An 18,925-nucleotide genomic window follows, 5' to 3' on the forward strand; every position below is an offset into this window, starting at 1 on the left:
CAGGTTCTGCACCAATATGGTAGCTCAGAGTATGGGCTAGAGGTCATGCATGTTGTGGAAAAAAATGAGGCAGAGAGAAAAGTTAGGGAATGTGAGGTTTGCCGATTTAAATAGAGAAGCCTCACTGAAAAGGTAATAAGCAGGGCCCTGAGTGGGTGGGGGCGAACTCTGCAGGTGTCTGGGAGGGATCGTGCAGACACAGGTGAGAGCAAGTGCAAAGCAAGCCACTGGGGCGGGGACACACTGGGGGTGTTCACTGAACAAAAGGGAGACCAGATGTATGAAGGCTGAGTGAGCAAAGGGGAGATGCGTAAGAGGGGCAGCTCCAGGGGCCAGATGGCAGGCCCTTGTCAGCCACTGCAGAGGCTTAACCTTCTCCTCTGAAGGAGACAGGAGCCATGGAGAGGTTTGCACTGAGAAGTGACATTGCTTAAGGACCTTTGCAGCTGCAGAACTGGAAACCACTTGCAGGGGGAGAGGCTGAGTAGGGAGATGTCACGGGAAGATATTGCGATAGTCCATGAGGAAGAGAGGATGGTGGCTCAGACCCAGGAGGTGTCAGTGGAGTGACAAGAAGTGCACAGATTATTCATTTAATCTGGAGATGGAGCCAACGAGATTTGTCAGGGGATTGCTGGACCAGCAATGGTATACGAGAGAACGACAGGACACTGGACAGGGCAAATGAGGAAGATGCTGCTGTTTATTGAAGCCAGAAAGGCTGTAAAGAGAAGGCGATGTGTACAACGGGCTAGGGGAGAGGCAGGCGGATGAGCTCATGGGGTCTTGTGGGCACTCACTTCTGGCTGTTCCTTTTTCTCTCTGTGAAATAAGAATCAAGGCCAGGGGCAGAAAGGGAGGATGGGGAGGAGGACTTGGAGTTGAGGAGAGGGAAGGTATGAAAAAGTCATCCTACGCTGTGGGGGACCGAATTGGCCTGGCACAAAGGGCTCACCGAAGGTCGAGTGTAACACGACCCAGCTTGCCTTCCTGTGCCATTCCTTCTGCTCTGCCCGAGCCTCATCAAACCGCAGCACCAGGTGCTGTTATGTGGGGTGTGTCTCGTTTTTGTCAGATCCTTGGTCGCCTGGGGACTGCAGCTCTGTTTGACTTGGTTTCTCATTCTCACTGGACCTACCACAGTGTCCTGCCTCGAGTGGGGCAGAATCAAGTGCTTCATTAAGTGTTCGTTCATTGACTAGACGGAACCCAGCATTTGAACGTTGATTACAACACACTTCTCTGGTTGTCTGCCACAGAATGTTTCAGATCCCCCACTTACTGTCTGTTTACAGTAACCCCTTTGTTATCCGATTCTTTTTTTTTCTCCCCAAGTAGACTGGTGGTGACTTCAGGAAAAAAAAATTAATTGAACTTGAAGAGAAGTTCAGACATCTGTTACAAAATACTAGGGAAGCCTTAGAACACAGCCTCGAGGAAAAGAAGTTTAATTAGTGCAGTTAGATTTATTTGGGAATTCGAATGCACAGATATCCATTTCAATTTGGTCTTTTATTAGTGCCTTTTAAAAACACCCAGTTCGGGGCCTAACTGCTGGCCAGGAACACGAGAAGCACACACATCTCAGCAGCCAGAAGGTACACCGTACTGGGTAATACCGAGCACCCTTCAACCATGAGAATTTCAATTTGTTTAGGTCTGTGGACATGGCCACGTCTTCTAACACAGTGGTCCTGAGACAGGACTGTGTTTTAGGAGCCCTTGGTTTTACAAGACATAACTTCCCGTGTATCGCCCTGGGTCTAAGTCTAGGTTTTCAGGGTTGGAGCCAAGGCTTATGTTTTGAGCAAGTTTTCCAGATGATACTGATGTATGTCTCTCGTTAAAAACCACTCCTCCAGTTAGTAAAAATTCCCATTTAGTGTTTGGAAAACTTTTCCATAAAGGTTCAGGTAGTAAATATTTTAAGCTTTGTAAGCAAAGTTGCAATACCCAACTTCACTGTTGTACAAGCAGCTACGTAAATGAATGAGTTTGGTTGGCTGTGTTCCAGTACAACTTTATTTGCTAAAATATGGGTGGGTTTGGCACTCACGCCATAGTTTACAGATCCTGGGGTTCTATCAGAATCTCCAGGCTTGGGACCCCACACCTAGGCCATGGTAGGGAACCGCTACACTGGAAAATCTATAGGATCGACTTCGGACACCGAAGCTTTGAAGCAGAAGAACAGAACAACATTACAGATCAGAATATTTGCGTGTTTTTCATTGTATTTCATGACCCTGAATACTATTAGCACTTTCTGGGTCCAAGTGATTAGTTATATCCACTTAAGATTTTTTTAAGAAGCCAATGTATCAATATCTTTGTACCATGCCACAATGTATCAATAGACACATCTTTAAGGGCTCCTTTTGAATGTGACAGCGTACGCAAAGCATGCACTTTAGAGAGACACCAGCCTGCAGGTGCGCACACACACTCTTATTCCTCCAAGGTCAAGTGAAGAGCAGCAAAAAGCACAATCCGCATCTGCAGAAAGACGCCAGGTGCTTACTTCAGGAGACATGCAATCTAATGATGATTCTCTGAAGCAGCCCATTTGGCCTGAAGAATGTCCAGGAGGTTTTTTGACAAATATCATGAAAAGGGTGTGATTCCCCCAATCATTTTATTAGGAGCTACTCACAATTGCCGAAGTTTTGAGGTCAGTGTGGATGGTACTACGGATGAGAACCCCAAGGCTGGGAGATGGCCTCTGTTCCCCCCCAGGCTGGGCACTTTTTCTGCCTGGAGGGGTGGGGCAGCCACTGTTGACCTGGAGACCCGCCAGCTAAGGCTTAGAGAGGGGCACGCAAATTCTGGTATCTCAGCTTTGAAGCTCTGTGTGGATGCCAATAAAATAGAATTCAAGGAATGGTGTTTACTGAAAAGAATTCTAGTCTTGAGTATTTAGCATATTCTTCATTCACTGAACTTTTATGAAATGCTTATCCTGTACTAGGCACTGACTAGGCACTGACAGGGCACAGTCCCACCTGCTGGGCAGCCCCTGAGCCCTGGAAGCTCCAGTGCCACGGGAGACACGCAGGCAAACAGTTATGACAGCAGGAATTAATACGAGGATCAGGCGAGAACACGAAGCCATGGGAGCATACAAGAGGGACATCCGTACAGTCCCTTACAGAAGGCACGATGGAAGGGAAAAAGGAAGGAAGAAAGGGAGGGAAGGAGAGGAAAACAGAGGGAAGGAAAGGAGGGAAGGAAGGAAGGTCCGTAGAGGTCCTGGAAGGGCTTCCCCAGAGCAGGAGGAGGCGGCTTCTGAGCTGAGTCTGAGAGCATGAAGGAGTCAGCCAGGGAGAGGGGCAGCCGAGAGAAGGCATTGGGATAAGAGAGGAGGTGGCCCGTGGGTCACTGGGACTGAATCATGGTGAAGGGGGAAGAAGTGAATGAAGGGGTAGGGAGACGAGAGGATTAGGAAATGACCAGAGTGGGCAGCCAGGCACAGATGTGCAGCTTAGAGCACACACCTGCACCTCATCTGAGGGGGCACTGCGTCCACTGAGGGCATCGCAGATGGTATATTTATGACAATTTTACCACAAGTGTCGGGAAAGCACCTGGAGGAAGGGACACCTGTTCTGGTTTGCACAAAGGTGCCACTTGGGCTGCTGGAAGTCTGGAAGGCTTTGAAGGGTCTATTGTATCGTACCCGTCAAGAACGTTGGATTGGGTCCTGAAGGCGCTGGGTCACCTTCGAGGAATTTAAACTGGGAAATGATATGAGAAGAAAGGTCACTCTTGGCACCAAGACGGACAGTGAATTAGAAGGGGCAAGACAAGAGCCAGACGGCCGTGTGAGGAGGCTGGTGAATAATCCAGGCAGACAAGGATGAGGTCTGAGGGAAGGCTCTGAAGGGAGAGCAGCGTTTCCGGGACTTTCCTGAGATGTAATCACTAGGACTCGGTGACAAGAGGAAGGGGTGGGACCTCAGAGGTTCCTGGCTGTGGCACTGTGTGTGACTGCTTTCTAGATAAGGAAGATGAATTGGTGAAAAGGAAAACTTTAGAAGCAGAATTTTTTTAAATGCATGGGTACTAGATGTCTTCTTTCTGTATACAAATGATTGTAAGTCAGTGACCAGATTGGGCCTCAGTGACAACGTGAAGTTTAGGTTTTTTTACTGACTTTGAATGCCTGGTTAATGCCAAGACTGCATTTGACAGTAACACTTTCCCTCTCTCCAGAGCGTTCTATGCTGATGGGTCCAGGGCTTCAGGGCCTTGGACGGCAATATGGTGAGCGGTCAGGGTGGTGCTCATGCCAACCTGGGTGCCAAGGCTTCTCTTGTGATGAATGTGCCCTCGAATGTGTCCAGTGCTCTTTTTGTCAGATCAGGTGACTGCCTGATGGAAGTACGGACAAGGCAGAGATTGTACAAAGACCGTAAAGGTGTTCTGACGTACCCTGATTCTTTTTCCTAATTATTTTTTCAAAGAAAATAATTCCACAGCTTTCTTATTTATCTTTCATCTGAAAGGTTAAGGGTTTAAGACAACACAGAAAGAGTGGGATTTGATTAAACTTTTAAAATAACCTATTATTTTAATCTTTTTAGAAAATCTTTTCAAAATGCACGAGACCTCCCTTCCTTGATAACTAGGGTGATTGAACCCAGTCAAATCTTTGAGTATTTCAGGATCTTTCTTATGAGACCATGTGGCCAATTTAGGTGCTAAAGTTCTTGATAGAAATGTAGATGGTTTAAATGCGAGATTGGTTTGAATATGTATGTAAACCAATCTAAGACACACCTTGAATGTAGCTTTTAAAATCAGTAATCAACTTGTAATTTCAGCATGTGCTTGAGAGTCAGAAACACCTATGTTCAAGTTGTGACCCTACTTTTCTGGCTGTGTGACCTTGAGCAGGTTAATTAACCTTTCTGAGCATCTTTTTTTCTCAGCAATAGAATGCTTACCTATCTTACAGAGCTCTCGCTTAACTTCATGTTTTTTTTAATCCATTTATAAAGAAGTCAAGCAAGAGCCTGTCTTTTTGAGAAATATTTATTTACTGAGAAATACTGTACGATGGCACTGGTGGCCCTGAGGTCACCCCTCAGTAATTGTTCAGCCCTAAAGGTGTTTCACTTACCTATTGCTGTGTAACAAATCATCCCAAAACTTAGTGGCTTAAAATGACAAGAGTTACTTCTCACAACGTGGGAGCTAGCTGGGCAGTCTTTCTGCTGGACTTGCTGGAGGGTCTGCTGGGGACAGCTGGGCGTCTCTCCCACGTGGCCTTCCCTCTGAGGAGGCTGGACGGGGTACATCACACAGCTGTCTGAGGGTTCCCAGAGGGTGAGATGGTAACCACGGAGACTGTTTTGACCTGGGCTCAGAAATCCTCCACCAACATGTTCACTTCATTCCACTGGTCAAAGTGAGTCATGAGGCCCATGGTGGTTTCAGTAATTAAAGTGCCATGAAAGGCAAACAGCTAAGAGACAATAGGAGAGGAAGTGGGGACCCTGCTTGTACAGATTGGTTGGGGGTGACTTTGAACTGAGAAAGAACCAGGGAAAGGCACTGCAGGCAGCGGAAGGTCTTGAGGTGGGAAAGCACTTCTTTGTGGGCTTACAAGCACCCTGACTTTCTGGGCAGGCTCATGCCTGGGGGTTAAGTGCCACAGCCTGGGTGACTCCCCCACAAAGCCATGTGCGGCACGTGGTTGAGCTGAATTTACATTTGTTTCTTTGCTTCTAAAAATGGGAGGTAGAAGTATGTTTACTTCAAGACTGTCATTAGGCCCTGGCCAGGTGGTTCAGTTGGTCAGGGCATCATCTCAATATACAAGGTTGTGGGTTCCATCCCCGGTCAGAGCACAGTGAGAATCAACCAACGAGTACGTGAATGAGTACGTGAAGAAGTGGAACAACAAATTGATGTGTCTCTCTCTTTCTGAAAAATCAATAAATAAAAAGATTGCCATTAGCTGGGAATCTATTAAATTGAAGTTTTTTACTCTACAAAGCTCAGAGTTGGGGTGAGATGAAGCATTTTCACAAAAGTAGATGTCAAAACTTTTCAAAAGGTGTTTTGCAAACCGATGCTCACCCTGCATGTTGTAGTGGCATCTCCGACTTTCCCTGAATATTTGTTGTATCTCCCTTTAAGATGTGGTCTTCCGGTGAAGGATGTCTGTAAACCATAGATGTATCATAATCTATGTTGTCATGATGGAACCCTGGGGGAAGGGAGAAACCGACAAAGGGCAGGAGAGATGCCTCGAACGTCTCTTCTCCTCCACAGGGTGTGATTGTAACTTGGAAGGCGTTCTCCCGGAAATATGTGATGACCGTGGAAGATGCTTGTGCCGCCCTGGGGTTGAGGGCCCTCGGTGTGATGCCTGCCGCTCAGGTTTCTACTCATTCCCTATTTGCCAAGGTAAGTGGGCAAGGCTGCCTGGTGATCATCAGTCCCGGAAGATAAACTTCCTCCTGGGGAAGTGCAGAGGCTGTTTCTGGCATAGCAGTGGGGCCTGCAGCTTAATAAATAAGCCCTTGACTTAGATATGTGCATTATATGGGACTGTCCTCCTCCTCGGGCCATGTCACCTCTCTCCTGTTTTTCAGCCCTCCCCTGCCTCCTCCCTGGTGGTCAAACACGTAGGCTTTGGATTCGGCTGCCTATGTGCCTGCAAATGCTGGCTTTGCAGAGAAGGTGGTGTCTGAGCAGTATTTCAGAACCTGACAGGTAGCCAAGGGGAGGAGGCAGGGCGTGCCAGGGAAAGAGGACAGCATACACAAACCCACAAACGCCTCCCTCCCCACTGTTGTGTACCAGTCCTGGTGACCGTGACTGACAGGGACAGAGGATAGGAGCAGGAAATGTCTCGCCCAGTCTGTAGAGCACAATAGGTGTGCTGTAGATGGTGGGAGGATGAGCAGATGTCTGAGTCAACTTGCCAAAGTCCTTCTCCTTTGCCTCCTTCTCACTACCTGCCACTGTTCTTCCCCCAGTGGCTGATGTTGGGAAGGGAAGGAGGAAGAAGAGAAGGTTATCACTCAGGGCTCAGGGCAGGAACTTAACACCTCTGCAGGTATTCTACCCAGACAGGGACTTGCTATAAATAGTCAGGTGCTAACCCCTGTGCCCAGGAAACCAGACAGGGCACAGCTGCAGAAACACTCCACAAGCCACAGGAAGGCAGCCTCTGCCTTACTCTCCTCTATTTCTAATCTTATTCAAATGCTTCTTAGTTGTAAGACCCAGTTGGATGCCAGTCATCCAGAATCCAACTCCAGGAGACCCTGGAAAGTACTATTTCTAGTTTCCCAGCCTCTCAACACAGGAAGAGGTTAGCATTACTGTTGAGCATCCACAAGGTCAGCACAATCAGCCACAGTAAGGAGCTGTGTGTGTGAGAGGGGAGCAGGAAAAAGCTTCCCCAAAGCTGGAGGACAAAGTGGCCAAGAGCACGGTTTGCACTGGCCATCACCTTAGGCAACTTGTTTCATCTCTTGGTTCCTCAGTTTCCAAATGATAGCGACTGCCCTGTAATGTGATGTGCAGGTTACATACACACCGACAGGTAAAGTTCCTAGAGTCGGGGCGTCCTCACTTGTATGGCTGCTATTATTCCTTAACCCTCCTTCTTCTGCCCTGTTTTACCCTCTGCATCATTTTAAGAGCCTGGAGCCCAATCCCAGTTATCTCTCTGTCTGAATAGATGTCTGCATGCAAGCCCCTCCACACCCCAAGCTCCTCCTTTTCCTCCTGGCCCCTTGGTGCACCCTGTCCATGGACCTCTATCCTCTGCCCCACTTCTCAGCCTTTGCCTCTCTGGGGCCACAGAAACTCTCAGCAGTTTCTGGACAGAGATTTGGTCACCCAGCAGGTGGGAGGGTAAGGGCGGAAAGGGGGCGTTCTTTCATCTTGTTCCTTGACTTCAGAATTGACTTGCAGCCAAGATGGAGGCATAGGTGGATACACTGTGCTTCCTAGCACAACCAAAAGAAGCACAAGTGCATATTTAAAAACCAAAAATAATAAGAACTGCCAGAAAATTGAACTGTTTAGAAGTCTGACGACCAAGGAGTTAAAGAAGAAACATTCATCCAGGCCAGTAGGAGGGGCGGAGATGGGCCCCTGGGGCAGACAGGACTCGCAGCCAGGCAGCAGAGGGAGGACTGGGTGGTCCCACACCTGTGTGTGGATAGACCCGGAGGAACAACTGGGGAGCTAGACTTACCATGCAACCCATGGTTCCAGTGCAGAGAAATAGAGCCTCAAAACCTCTGACCGAAAAAACTGGTTCCCAGAATCCAGTAAGGAAGCACACACCAAGGGACATCATAATCACATTACACAAGATTAAAGAGAAGGAGAGAATCTTAAAACGAGCGAGAGAAAAGGAGACAGTCACCTACAAAGGAGTTCTCATGAGACCATCAGCTGATTTCTCAATGGAAACCTTGCAAGCAAGAAGGGGCTGGAAAGAAGTATTCCAAGTCATGAAATCCAAAGACCTACAGCCAAGATTGCTCTATCCAGCAAAGCTTTCATTTAGAATGGAAGGGCAGATAAAGTGCTTCTCAGATAAGGTCAAATTCAAGGAGTTCATCATCACCAAGCCCTTATTATATGAAATGTTAAAGGGACTTATCTAGGAAAAAGAAGATTAAAAATATGAACAGTAAAATGACAACAAACTCACAACTGTCAAAAACCAAACCTAAAAAAACAAAACCAAAAACGAACTAAGCAAACAACTAGAACAGGAGCAGAATCACAGAAATGGAGATCACAAGGAGGATTATCAAGGGGCGGGGCGGGGGAGAGGGAGGAGAATAAGGGAAAAGGTACAGGGAATAAGAAGCATAAATGGTAGGTAGAAAATGGACAGGGGGAGGTTAAGAATAGTATGGGAGGGGAGGAGCTAAAGAACTTGTACGTACAACCCATGGATGTGACCAAGGGTGGGGGGAATGCAGGTGGGAGGGGGTGTGCAAGGCAAAGGGGGATAAGGGGGGGAAATGGGACAACTGTAATAACATAATTAATAAAATATATTTAAAAACATTATGTTAAGTTAAATAAACCAGTCACAAAATACCGTTTATTTTATGGTTTCAATTATATGAAATGTCCAAAATAGGCAAATTCATGGAGTAGGTTAGCAGTTGCTTCAGGCTGGGGTGGGGGTGGGGAGACAGAGAGGTGGGCATGGGATCAACTGCAGTGGATGTGGGGTTTCTCTGGTGGGGGCAAAAGTGTTTTTAAAATCAGATCGTGTGCTGATGGTTGCACAACCCTGTGAATATACCTTTTAAAAACACTCTGAATCATACGTTTTAAATGAATGAATTTTATAGTATAAGAATTGTATCAATAAACTGGTTAAAAATACAGATACTGCAGAAGAGAGGAAAAATTAAAATGGGGTGTGTCCTCTGCAGACACACCCACCCTGATCTCTCCGTACGTTTGACCTCCATCTTTCACAACAGTGATACAACAACGTGGTTTAGGATTTTAGAGTTAAAAGTTATTGAAATTACTGATTTCACGGCAACTGTTCAGAGACCCAAGAGAAAAAGTGGAAGCTAAATCGTTGCACAGTGAGGAGCGCACTCGTGTTTCTTGCCTCCCAGCCTGGTTTACTGCAGGAGTTGTGTTCTCTTCCCTGAGCACCCTCAGCACATGGAAAAGCCTGAGCACGGGCCTCCACGCTGAGTTTTACGAACTGCGGGTCACTTCCATTATTGGATGGAGAAGTAAATTAGTGGGTATAGACTGCCATCAAAGTGAAATAGACTAGAAACTATTAGGGCGCAACACAAGTAGTCATGGAAAGAGATGTTTTGTGAAGTTCTTATTCATGGTTTTTTTATAAATAGCTGCAAATACTTATTTCACTCTCTCTCTTTCTTACCCTCTACCTCTGTGTGCCCGCCCGCATGTTTATTGAGTTGCAGTATAAAATGTATCTCTCAGTGCGGGCGTGGCTAAAAAGAGTGAAAGCTACTGCGTTAAACGATCCTAGAGGATTTGCCTGTGGTTCTGAGAAGTTTGTCGCTTTTATTTTATTCTACTCCTTGGCCTTGTGGCTTCAGACTTTCAAATAGTTACAGCCTGAAGTCAGGGAGCATTTGGGTGCATCTAGTATCTCTCTCTTTGCTCAGTAAATTCCATCAATAACCCGATAAACCTAAATCTGCCTGAAGATAGTCCTATGCCATGGACACAGGAATAATTGCTTCTCCAACCTGGTCAAGAGGTGGGAAACCACCCTGTTTATCTTCGTGCATGATCGCTAGGGCACGCAGGGAGCTGGAGTGGGATGCATTCCTCGTTTCATCTTCAAGCCCTGATCTTGTCTTTACTCTGCTGCTGCCTTCAACCCAGCAAGAAGGAGGGAGGGTAAACAAGCCGCGGTCCCGTTGTCTTTACACCCCCTGACTCAAGGACTCGGGGACCAGTCTGACCTTAGCAACGAGCTACCCAGAAATGGAAGCGGCAGCCAATTACCCTTTTAAAAGGTTTGAACTTGAGAAGTAAATTCAGTTTGGGGCCCTTTTCGGGGAGGAGGGGCAGAACTAACAAGATGATTGGGATTTTGCAAATGTCTGCAATAATTTGCCTTTTCATTGGGGTCACTCTTTCAAATGAGAATCCTCTCAGCTTCTTGATATGAATATCAAAGAAAACCTTTCTTACATTTAAAACAAATGCAAAGGAAACATTTTTTAAAACTACCATATCACTCCTTTTAAAAATGTTTAAATTGAAGAAGCAGCCCTAAACTCTCATAGAAAATTCTAAGAGCAAAGGAAATACCCAGAGACCTGTTTCTTAACACTCAAGACTTTCACACTCAAAGTGATGGGAAAAGGTTAGAGAATGGAGGAGAGAGATTCTGGGCTGCAAACCCTTCCCAAGAGGAGAGTGGGTGCTTACCCTGCACCTCAAAACTTTCATGCTTCAAGCAGGACAGAGGTGCCTGGGGCCAGGCTTTGGCTTAGAAAACCCGGAAGGCTGAGAACTGGGTGGCTCTTGTCTGGGGTCCGGCAGGGAGGGTATCGCTGCGCTGAGAATGGCCCAGGTGCGGGTGTTTCCACGGCCCCCTCTGGGAGAGGCTGGGTGGGGTGCCTTGGATGCTGCCTCCCTAGAGGCAGCAGGAGACCTTGGCCAATAAAACGGAAGGACATTCCAGGTCAGGGCACGTGCCTAGGTCGCAGCCTGGTCCCCAGTTGGGGCATGTGCAACCACTTGGTATTTCCCTCCCTCTTTTTCTCTCTCCTCTCCCCTCTCTCTAAAAAGAAATAAATAAAATCTTTTAAAAAGATAGTGTATTTATTAAAAAGTTGATGTTTGGCAAGGCTCTACGGATCCGGAGAAAACGACCAGTTTCCAAGAGGAGGGAGCAGGCCCTGGGAGTCCCAGGAACCACTGGGGTTGGTCGGGGGGCCAGGGAGAGAGACTGTGGGCAGGAGCCTGGGTTGTGGTTTCTGCAGGAAGGAATGGGTGAGGCAGTGAGCAGGCTTAGGACTGGCTAGCTGAATAGTTTAGTGGGTTGTGGGCCTCAGGGGTTGTGCCTAGTTGTCTGGCACTTGGCTCTGGGTGGTCAGGGGCAGTGGGTTAGTGGCCCCAGTGTGGGAGCCAGTAGAGGAAGGAGGCGGGCTCTGAGCTGGTTGGTTTGCATTTGGAATGTGCACTCTCTGGGCACTCCAGGAACTGGGTAACCCAGGGAGGGGCAGCTTCTCCGGAGTCAGCAAGACCCCCGAGATGTCAAAGCATCAGAAGACAGAAAATAGACTTGGTTAGTATATTACCTAGGGCTGAGAAACCGTGAGCTGAGGAGAGTCACAGGCAACAGGAATAGAGAGGCCCCTGTCACTGGGGGCAGGGGGGGCGCAGGAGAGAGGTGCCCAGCAGGGAGTCACCCTAGAGAGCACCCCTGGAAGGAGACTCAGCTTCAGATGTCTTCAGGGCTGGTCCAAGAAAACAATCCTTTCCTTTCTCTCTTCTTCCAGGGCCCCCCACCACACCCTACCCCATCCCCACTCTGGGACAATGCGAGGTTGGAGCCCACAGTGTAAAAAGAATGCCCACTCCCTCACCACCACCACCACCACCACCACCAGCACCTCCTCCCACTGGGGACTTTTGTCTTGAATCAGGTCTGAGCTGGAGGAGGGGAGATTTGACCTTGTGCTAAGTTTAGATTCCTCTCTTACCAGAGAGTGTGCTGAGAAGCCCGAGAATTTACTACAGGTTTCATCAGGGTGCTGGGGAACAATCACCCACACTGAATAAGGTTGAAAAGGGCCATAGGATTTAGATTACAGTAGGAGTTGTTCAATAGGCTAGTTGTAAAACCCCTAATTGCATCTCCATGTGGCCTAATTACCATAGTCTCCTTAAAAGGACGCCATGATTCTGATTTGTTTCTAGGAACTGCGACCGTTTTTTTTTAATGCTCTGTTTATTTAAACACAGATTTCTATAACAAACCCCGAGTTTTGACCATTTTTTTTTCGGAAAAAAAAGTCCCTGTTTGTAAATGTGTGCTATAATTCTTTAAACTGGAGTATTATCATTCCGCTGAGCTGGAGTTTGGGTATCTGGTTCTTGTCTCTCGAGCAAAAGTGAGAACCAAACACGAAGATCCCCTGATCCCTCTTGCCTCTGTGAAGTCGAAAAGCACACCGAAAAGATGAGCGTTTTACAACTAAAGGAACCCACAGGCCCTCTCTCAGACTGCTCCCTTAAAAAAGGAAAATTGAACTAAGTGTGGTTATTTGTTTCCCAAGCCAAACCAATGGAGAATCAGCAACATAACATGAGAAAGGAGGGAGAGTTATCAAGGCGAGACAGTCGGGAGCTAGGAAAGCAGAGTGAAAGTTAAGGAGGGCAGTGAGAGGCCCCTTAATGAAGCGCAAAGGATCCGCCCAGCTCTAGAAGGTGCTGGTAGGGAAGCGAGTCACTATGACAATAAGTAAATGAGCTGTGCAGTGATGGCCATGGGACTAGTTAAATTAAGCCTAAGTACCTGTTTCAGAAGGCAGGAAGGGATATAGTACATGGTAGTAAGAGTGCTATTTGGTAAGACTGCTTTTTAAAAGAGAACATTTGGGTGGTTAAAAGAGTTGGCTAAGATCTATAGTTCCGTGGGACGGAAAACTACCTACACTTATTTAAGGCAAAAATAACTTTTTGGATGTAATGGAACAGTCCAGGCCCATTTGGTTTCAGGAACAGATTGATCCAGATGCTCAAAAGAGAGTGGCCAGTCTGTTTTTCTCCACTGTTAACTCTGTAATCATAGACATTGGCTTTATTCTTAGGCCTCAGATGGTGGTAAAAAAAGTAGCCAACAGTTCTTAGGCATACTTTGCTATGGGCTGAATTGTGCCTCCTTGAGATTCATAAATCAAAAGTCCTGATCCCCAATATGAAGGCACGTGGACTAAGGAAGAAATTAAGGTTAAATGAGTAGTAACCTGACAGGATTAGTGTCCTTATGATTTTCCTTCCAAGTAGCTTTTGTGCCCCCCCCCCCCCCGCCCCGCTTCCTACCTCCCTATTGCTCTCTCCCTCCCGTGTGAGGACACAGAAGAAAGCCAGGAAGACAGTTCTCACCAGGAACTGAACTGGCCAGTATCTTATCTTGGACTTCCGAAGCCCTCCCAACTGTGAGAAAATAAACGCCTGTTGTTGAAGCCACCCGGTCTGTAGTATTTTGTAGTGGCTGCTTCAGCAGCCTGATACGGTCCTTCTAGGTGTGAGTCTTGGGGATGAGAATGTGTGTTCCTCCAGGGCGGTTCTGGCTATGACTGGGTCACTTGCTCCTGAATCAAACCTTGGGCCCTGGAATCCAGTGCTCCGACAGCCACACCTGAGTCTTCCCACATCCCCGAACTTGAGAGAGGAGCCAACACTTGTCTGAACAGTGTGGATGGAGCGAGGGGGAGAGCGGTTCCCCCCCGGCAAAATTAGGGTGCCACAACCAAAGAGCAGGGGCAAAACCGCGTGTCAGTGAAACCCTCGGCATTCTGAAAACGTGTAGTTCTCCAAAGTGACCAGTCCTGTGAGAGATGAGGAAAGCCTCTGAGATTTAACTGTAGCATTTTTCTTCCTGATGACCTCTGGCCTGAGAAGCTCTTTAATCAGGTGCTGTGCATGAAGGTCATGCACTGTTCCCAGCACTAAGTGATTGGAGTCCAGATTTATAAACAATAGGACTTTATCATCTCATTTATATTTTCAGTTAGAGCTAGTTTAGAACCCTGCTTCCAAGGGCCCCCCAAAGCCATTTGACCTCTCTGGCCGGAAGGTGGCCCAGGGAACAAGGAAGCATGAGAGGAAGAAGCTATGCTGACTGCTACTGTGCTACGGGCTAGAGGCGGCACTCTCGGCTCCTGGGGTGAACGCGTGGGGTCAGCCTCTGCAGGGTTCCATTCAAGTCAGGGTGGGGGGCGGGGCTCACTGAATGGGGCAGAGAGAGTGCGGGTACATTGTGTGCTCTGCTTTCACTCTCCCTTTTGTTTTCCACCTGTTCGTAAGCTCCCCGCGAAGTGTGGATGAGGGAAGGAGAAAGCATTGTTCAGGCTCTGGAATTTGAATGGGCAAGCAGTTCACCTCACATCTGGTGTTTGTGGACACCACTAAACACACCCAACCTCTGAGAAGCCCCCCACCGCCTTAGAGCTGTTTTCTGAGTTTTACGAGAAGTGCGCGGTCTGCCTTATGCCTGGTACGGTTGGAGGAATAACCACACAGTTTGTCATTTCAGATTCGAACTGTCAGGTTCCAGAGGAGTGTGGGATGCTCCCACATTCTGTCTGTGATGGTCTCACTTCTCCTGCTCTCGCCTTTTTCTAACAGCTTTTGTGATCATTTAAAATTGTTTTCTTGGGCAGTGGCTTTGAAGCTAGCAGCTGAAGCTTACACTCACTGAAATCTGAACTTGACCTAGCATCGAGGTCTGATCCAACATTTTAGTTTATGATCTTTTTTGGATGAAGTCAATTGCTATTGAATTTTAGAGTCAAATCAATATGACCCCAAATGCTACATTAGATGGTTCAGTATATTCTAGCCAAAAAAAAAAATGTTCTTATGACTTTGCTCTGTATTGCTTTAAAGACTTTTAAAAATCTTCTAGGAAAGGAATTTTAAAACCTTCCTAAGTTGTTTGTGCCAGCTGCAGTCCTGCATTCATGTTTTACTTTAACTTGATTTATTCCAGACTTCTCTTAGCATGGGGCCTTGGTCTGCCATTTTAATTCTGACTCGCTCCTGTGCTCTGTACTTTCTTATAGGTGTGAAATATGAGGCCACACTGGGGAATTGTCTGCATGTATTTGTAATTTGTAATTATGTTGATGTCTGGTTCAGCTCTTTATTGTCAACCACAGAATGCAACTGGGACTCTAGTTTAACCTTGTCATTGCGGGGGTGGGGGGAGGTGGGGGGGGTGTTGACTCTTCACTTTTCCCCTTCCCATGCAACCCTGTCTTTTCTGTCTCCTCACCCCTCATTCCTGGCTTCCTCTCCTTTTTCTGTATTTTTCTCTCCCTCTTCTCCCTTTCTTCCTTCACATCTCTGCTGGTGCAGTTGGCTAGAACAGAGGCCTGGAAGGTGGGAACGATGGGTCCTCCATGGCTAGAAACAGAAGGAGGGCAAAGTGCAGCTGCCCCTAAACGTCAACCACATCAACCCCTGACCCAGGGCCCAGAACTGTCCCTGTTGGAGTTTGCTGTGGTCTTTGGGTTGTGGTGATAGGTCGTTTCTTAGAAAACTCCTAGAAATATATTGCCAGTCCAAGATTAACCTATCTGTGAACATATTCTCATGAATCCAACAAAGAGGCCGGAGAAGAGGCCAAATGCACCAGCTGATGGCGGATGGAGCTGTTGGGAGGGCTCCTGGCTGGGGGAGCGCCCAGGACAGTCCTCCCAGCCTTTCCCAGGAGACACACAGGACCTGGAAAGCTGGGGGTGGGGGACATCTGAGGCCAAATTCTGTGCAAATTCAATTTTGCCTTGAACTGGCCCTTCACTTTGTAACTCAGCTTTTATCTAGGAGAACATTAAGGTGATTGGTTGGAAGAAGCCTTAGGATTTTCTATAGATTGAATCTACCCTAAGTCCATTATCCAGAGAGGTAGATGGTGCTCAGTATCACGGAACTGACCGCTGGCTTTGGGGCTTTGACTGAAGAATGTGCCTGCCTGCTTTTCCAACAGAAGAACACACTCCAAAATCACGGGCAATAAGAGCATCCCTGAAACAATAGGAGCTGTGTTTGCCTTGCACTTACTGACGGATGGGGAAGAGAATGGTGTTACTCATAGCAATACTTGTTTCCTAGCAGCATTGCAAGATTCAGCGAGAGAGCACCTATGAAGAACCTATATGGGCTGGACTGGTAGAAGGACTTCAACTGTTGTTTATCCTTTCATTTAACAAATATCCATTTGGCACGTATGAGGGAACAGGACTGTGCTCGATGCTGGAAGACATTGGGGAACAGAGCAGACAAGCTCCCCGACACCATGGATCTTTTAATCATTATTTTCAAGTACTTTTGGGGAATAAAAATACCTTAAATCAGAAACAATAAGTAGATGAGAAGTAAAATACTCCAGAAACTTCAAAGGGCCTGGACCAAAACAAAGAGCAGAATTGAAATATTTGTAAAGCCTTATAGTATTTCCAAGAGTGAGACAAGGGCTGCCAATGTTGGGGTTTGGGTTTGGGGTTTGGCAGCTTTCACCGACAGCGGGGTTGAAATGAGGAGGGCGATGCCAGGTTGAGCAATTGACAGTTTGGAGCGGTGAACCTGCGTTTAAGGCTGGGTCTCTGTGTCCTGCTCTGGGGTGTAACTGTGTCTCCTGAGGCTCCCTGGACACCTCCCGAGGGGTCAGTGTAGGTGGCACCTGCATTATTGTGATGCCATCATGGCGCTCCAGGTGCCTGACGCTCCGCTCTGCCCAGTGAGCGCTTTTCTCTCTGCATTCACTTTCTTTTAGGGCAGGAACAGCAGACAGAGCCTGTACTAGTCAGGCTTCTGAAGAAAAAACAGAACCAGTAGGATGTGTGTGAGTGTGTGTGTCTCTGAGTGCACACATACAGAGTTATTTTGAGGAATTGGCTCACGTGATTGTAGGAGCTGGAAGTCCAAAATCTGCAAGCAGACCAGCTGGCTGCAGATCCAGGGAAGAGGTGATGTTGCCCCGGGAGTTGCAAGGCAGTTCGGAGGAAGAATTCCTTCCTCCTTTGGGACCTCAGTCTTTTCTTCTAGAAAAGACTACACCTGATTCATGCCTGCACCTGATTGGATGAGGCCCACCCATGGAGGGTCATCGGCTTTACTCAAGGTCAACTGATTTAAATGTTAATCACATCTTTAAATAAAACACCTTTACAATAACATCTAGACTGATGTTGGCCAAACATTGAAGCCCCATAGCCCAGGCAATGTGACATGCAAAGTTAACCATCCAAGAACATTTCCTCAGTAAATTGTTCCCTGGTAAGCACAGGCCGGGGGGAGCAAGGAGCCATGAGAGAAGGCTGACCCAGGCGGCAGCAGGAGATGCGAGGCCTGTGCTGCTGTCTGCCGAGGGCCGGCTGACTTTCCTCATCTCCCTTATAGTGTCTTGGAGATGGGGGGGAGGTTGCGTCATACAGTGTCAATAATTCTCTAGCTCCTCTTCTGGATTTTTAGCTCCCTGAGATCAGGGATGTGGGCTTTTCATATTCACCTCCGCCCCCCACCTAGCCATGGCGCTGATGGACAGTAGGCATTTAATCAAAGTCTGCTGGATGGATGAATATAAAATAGGGCGGTGTGGTGGTGAGTGGGTCTGCCACTAGGAAACTGTGAAATATGATCGAGACACCTAGCCCGCTGAAGTCCCAGGTAATTGGCAAATGAGAAAACGGGGGGGGGGGGGGGGCCTGGGACAAGCCCTGCCAAGGAGAGTAAACGTGGCCTGGTCTCGTGCCCAGCGGAGCTCTGGGCTCCCGGGCTTGGTGATGTGGGGCTGGACATGTCCTGAAGACACTCTCAAATAAATCACCAGAATGTACGGTTTACCTCATGAATCTTTCTTTTCTTTCCCAAGACCTCAATGGGTGCATAATCTTTGAAACCTTGCAAACAAGGTTGTGGTATTTTGGGGGGTTTTTTGTGGGTTTTTTGACTGCATGCCCTGACTGTGAATTTGGAAGTCAGGAGTACTGACTCCCTGATCCCATTAATGCAGCCTGGGGTCACCTACGGGGCACCTCCCCGAGCACTGGGCACTGGGTGATCACAGGACTGATGGTAACGAGACCAAACCCTTACTGAGCACTTCCTTTACTCCAAGTCCTGTGCTCAGTGCTTTTCATGCCTTGAAACTGGTGACTCTCTAATGACATGGTCCTGTCATCAGCTCCAGTTTATAGCAGAGGAAACTGAGGCTCAGAGGGGCTGAGCCGCTTGCCCGTGATTGCACAGCTGAGAGGCCGAGCTGGTTCTTGAATCCAGATGTGTCTGCCCCAGAGACTGAAACCCGTTGCTACAGACTCATTGGTGACTTTGGAACTGTCACTTAATTTCTGAACTTCATTATGTAACAGTGGAAATAAACGAGGCAATCTCTCAGTTCCTTCCTGTTCTTAAGATGGGAAACCGTCCAGCTCAGGAAATCAGTGGGCCCTCTCCCCTGCTCTCCCCTCTGCAGGAGCAGGGTCCTCACAGTGCGAATGGGAGCTATGCTGAGTAACTGCAGCCCTGTGGGAGGTTAGCTGTGCAGTCGGGTAGGAGCCCGACCCAGGGGGAAGGGAGCAGAGTCAGTTCTCTCCATCCACATTTGTTTAGTTCCCCTACTTGAGGTGAGAGAGAGGAAACTGGGATGCCTTTTCCCATCCACTTCCAGCCCTGCCCATGTAGCTTTTTC

The 18,925-nt window shown here is 47.7% G+C and overlaps 1 protein-coding gene across 1 annotated transcript in view; it reads left to right on the plus strand.

The window, feature by feature from the left end:
- LAMA3 (laminin subunit alpha 3) overlaps positions 1 to 18,925 on the plus strand; it is a 255,409-nt gene that overhangs the window by 93,921 nt on the left and 142,563 nt on the right. The window contains exon 12 of the mRNA XM_037031991.1: positions 6,280 to 6,414. Coding sequence (XP_036887886.1) covers positions 6,280 to 6,414 — 135 coding nt within the window. The remainder of the gene's footprint in view (positions 1 to 6,279; positions 6,415 to 18,925) is intronic.

The sequence above is a fragment of the Sturnira hondurensis genome, unplaced genomic scaffold, assembly GCF_014824575.4.
Source record: "Sturnira hondurensis isolate 20B ecotype Veracruz unplaced genomic scaffold, ASM1482457v3 Scaffold0001872, whole genome shotgun sequence".
NCBI classification, from domain to species: Eukaryota; Metazoa; Chordata; class Mammalia; order Chiroptera; family Phyllostomidae; genus Sturnira; species Sturnira hondurensis.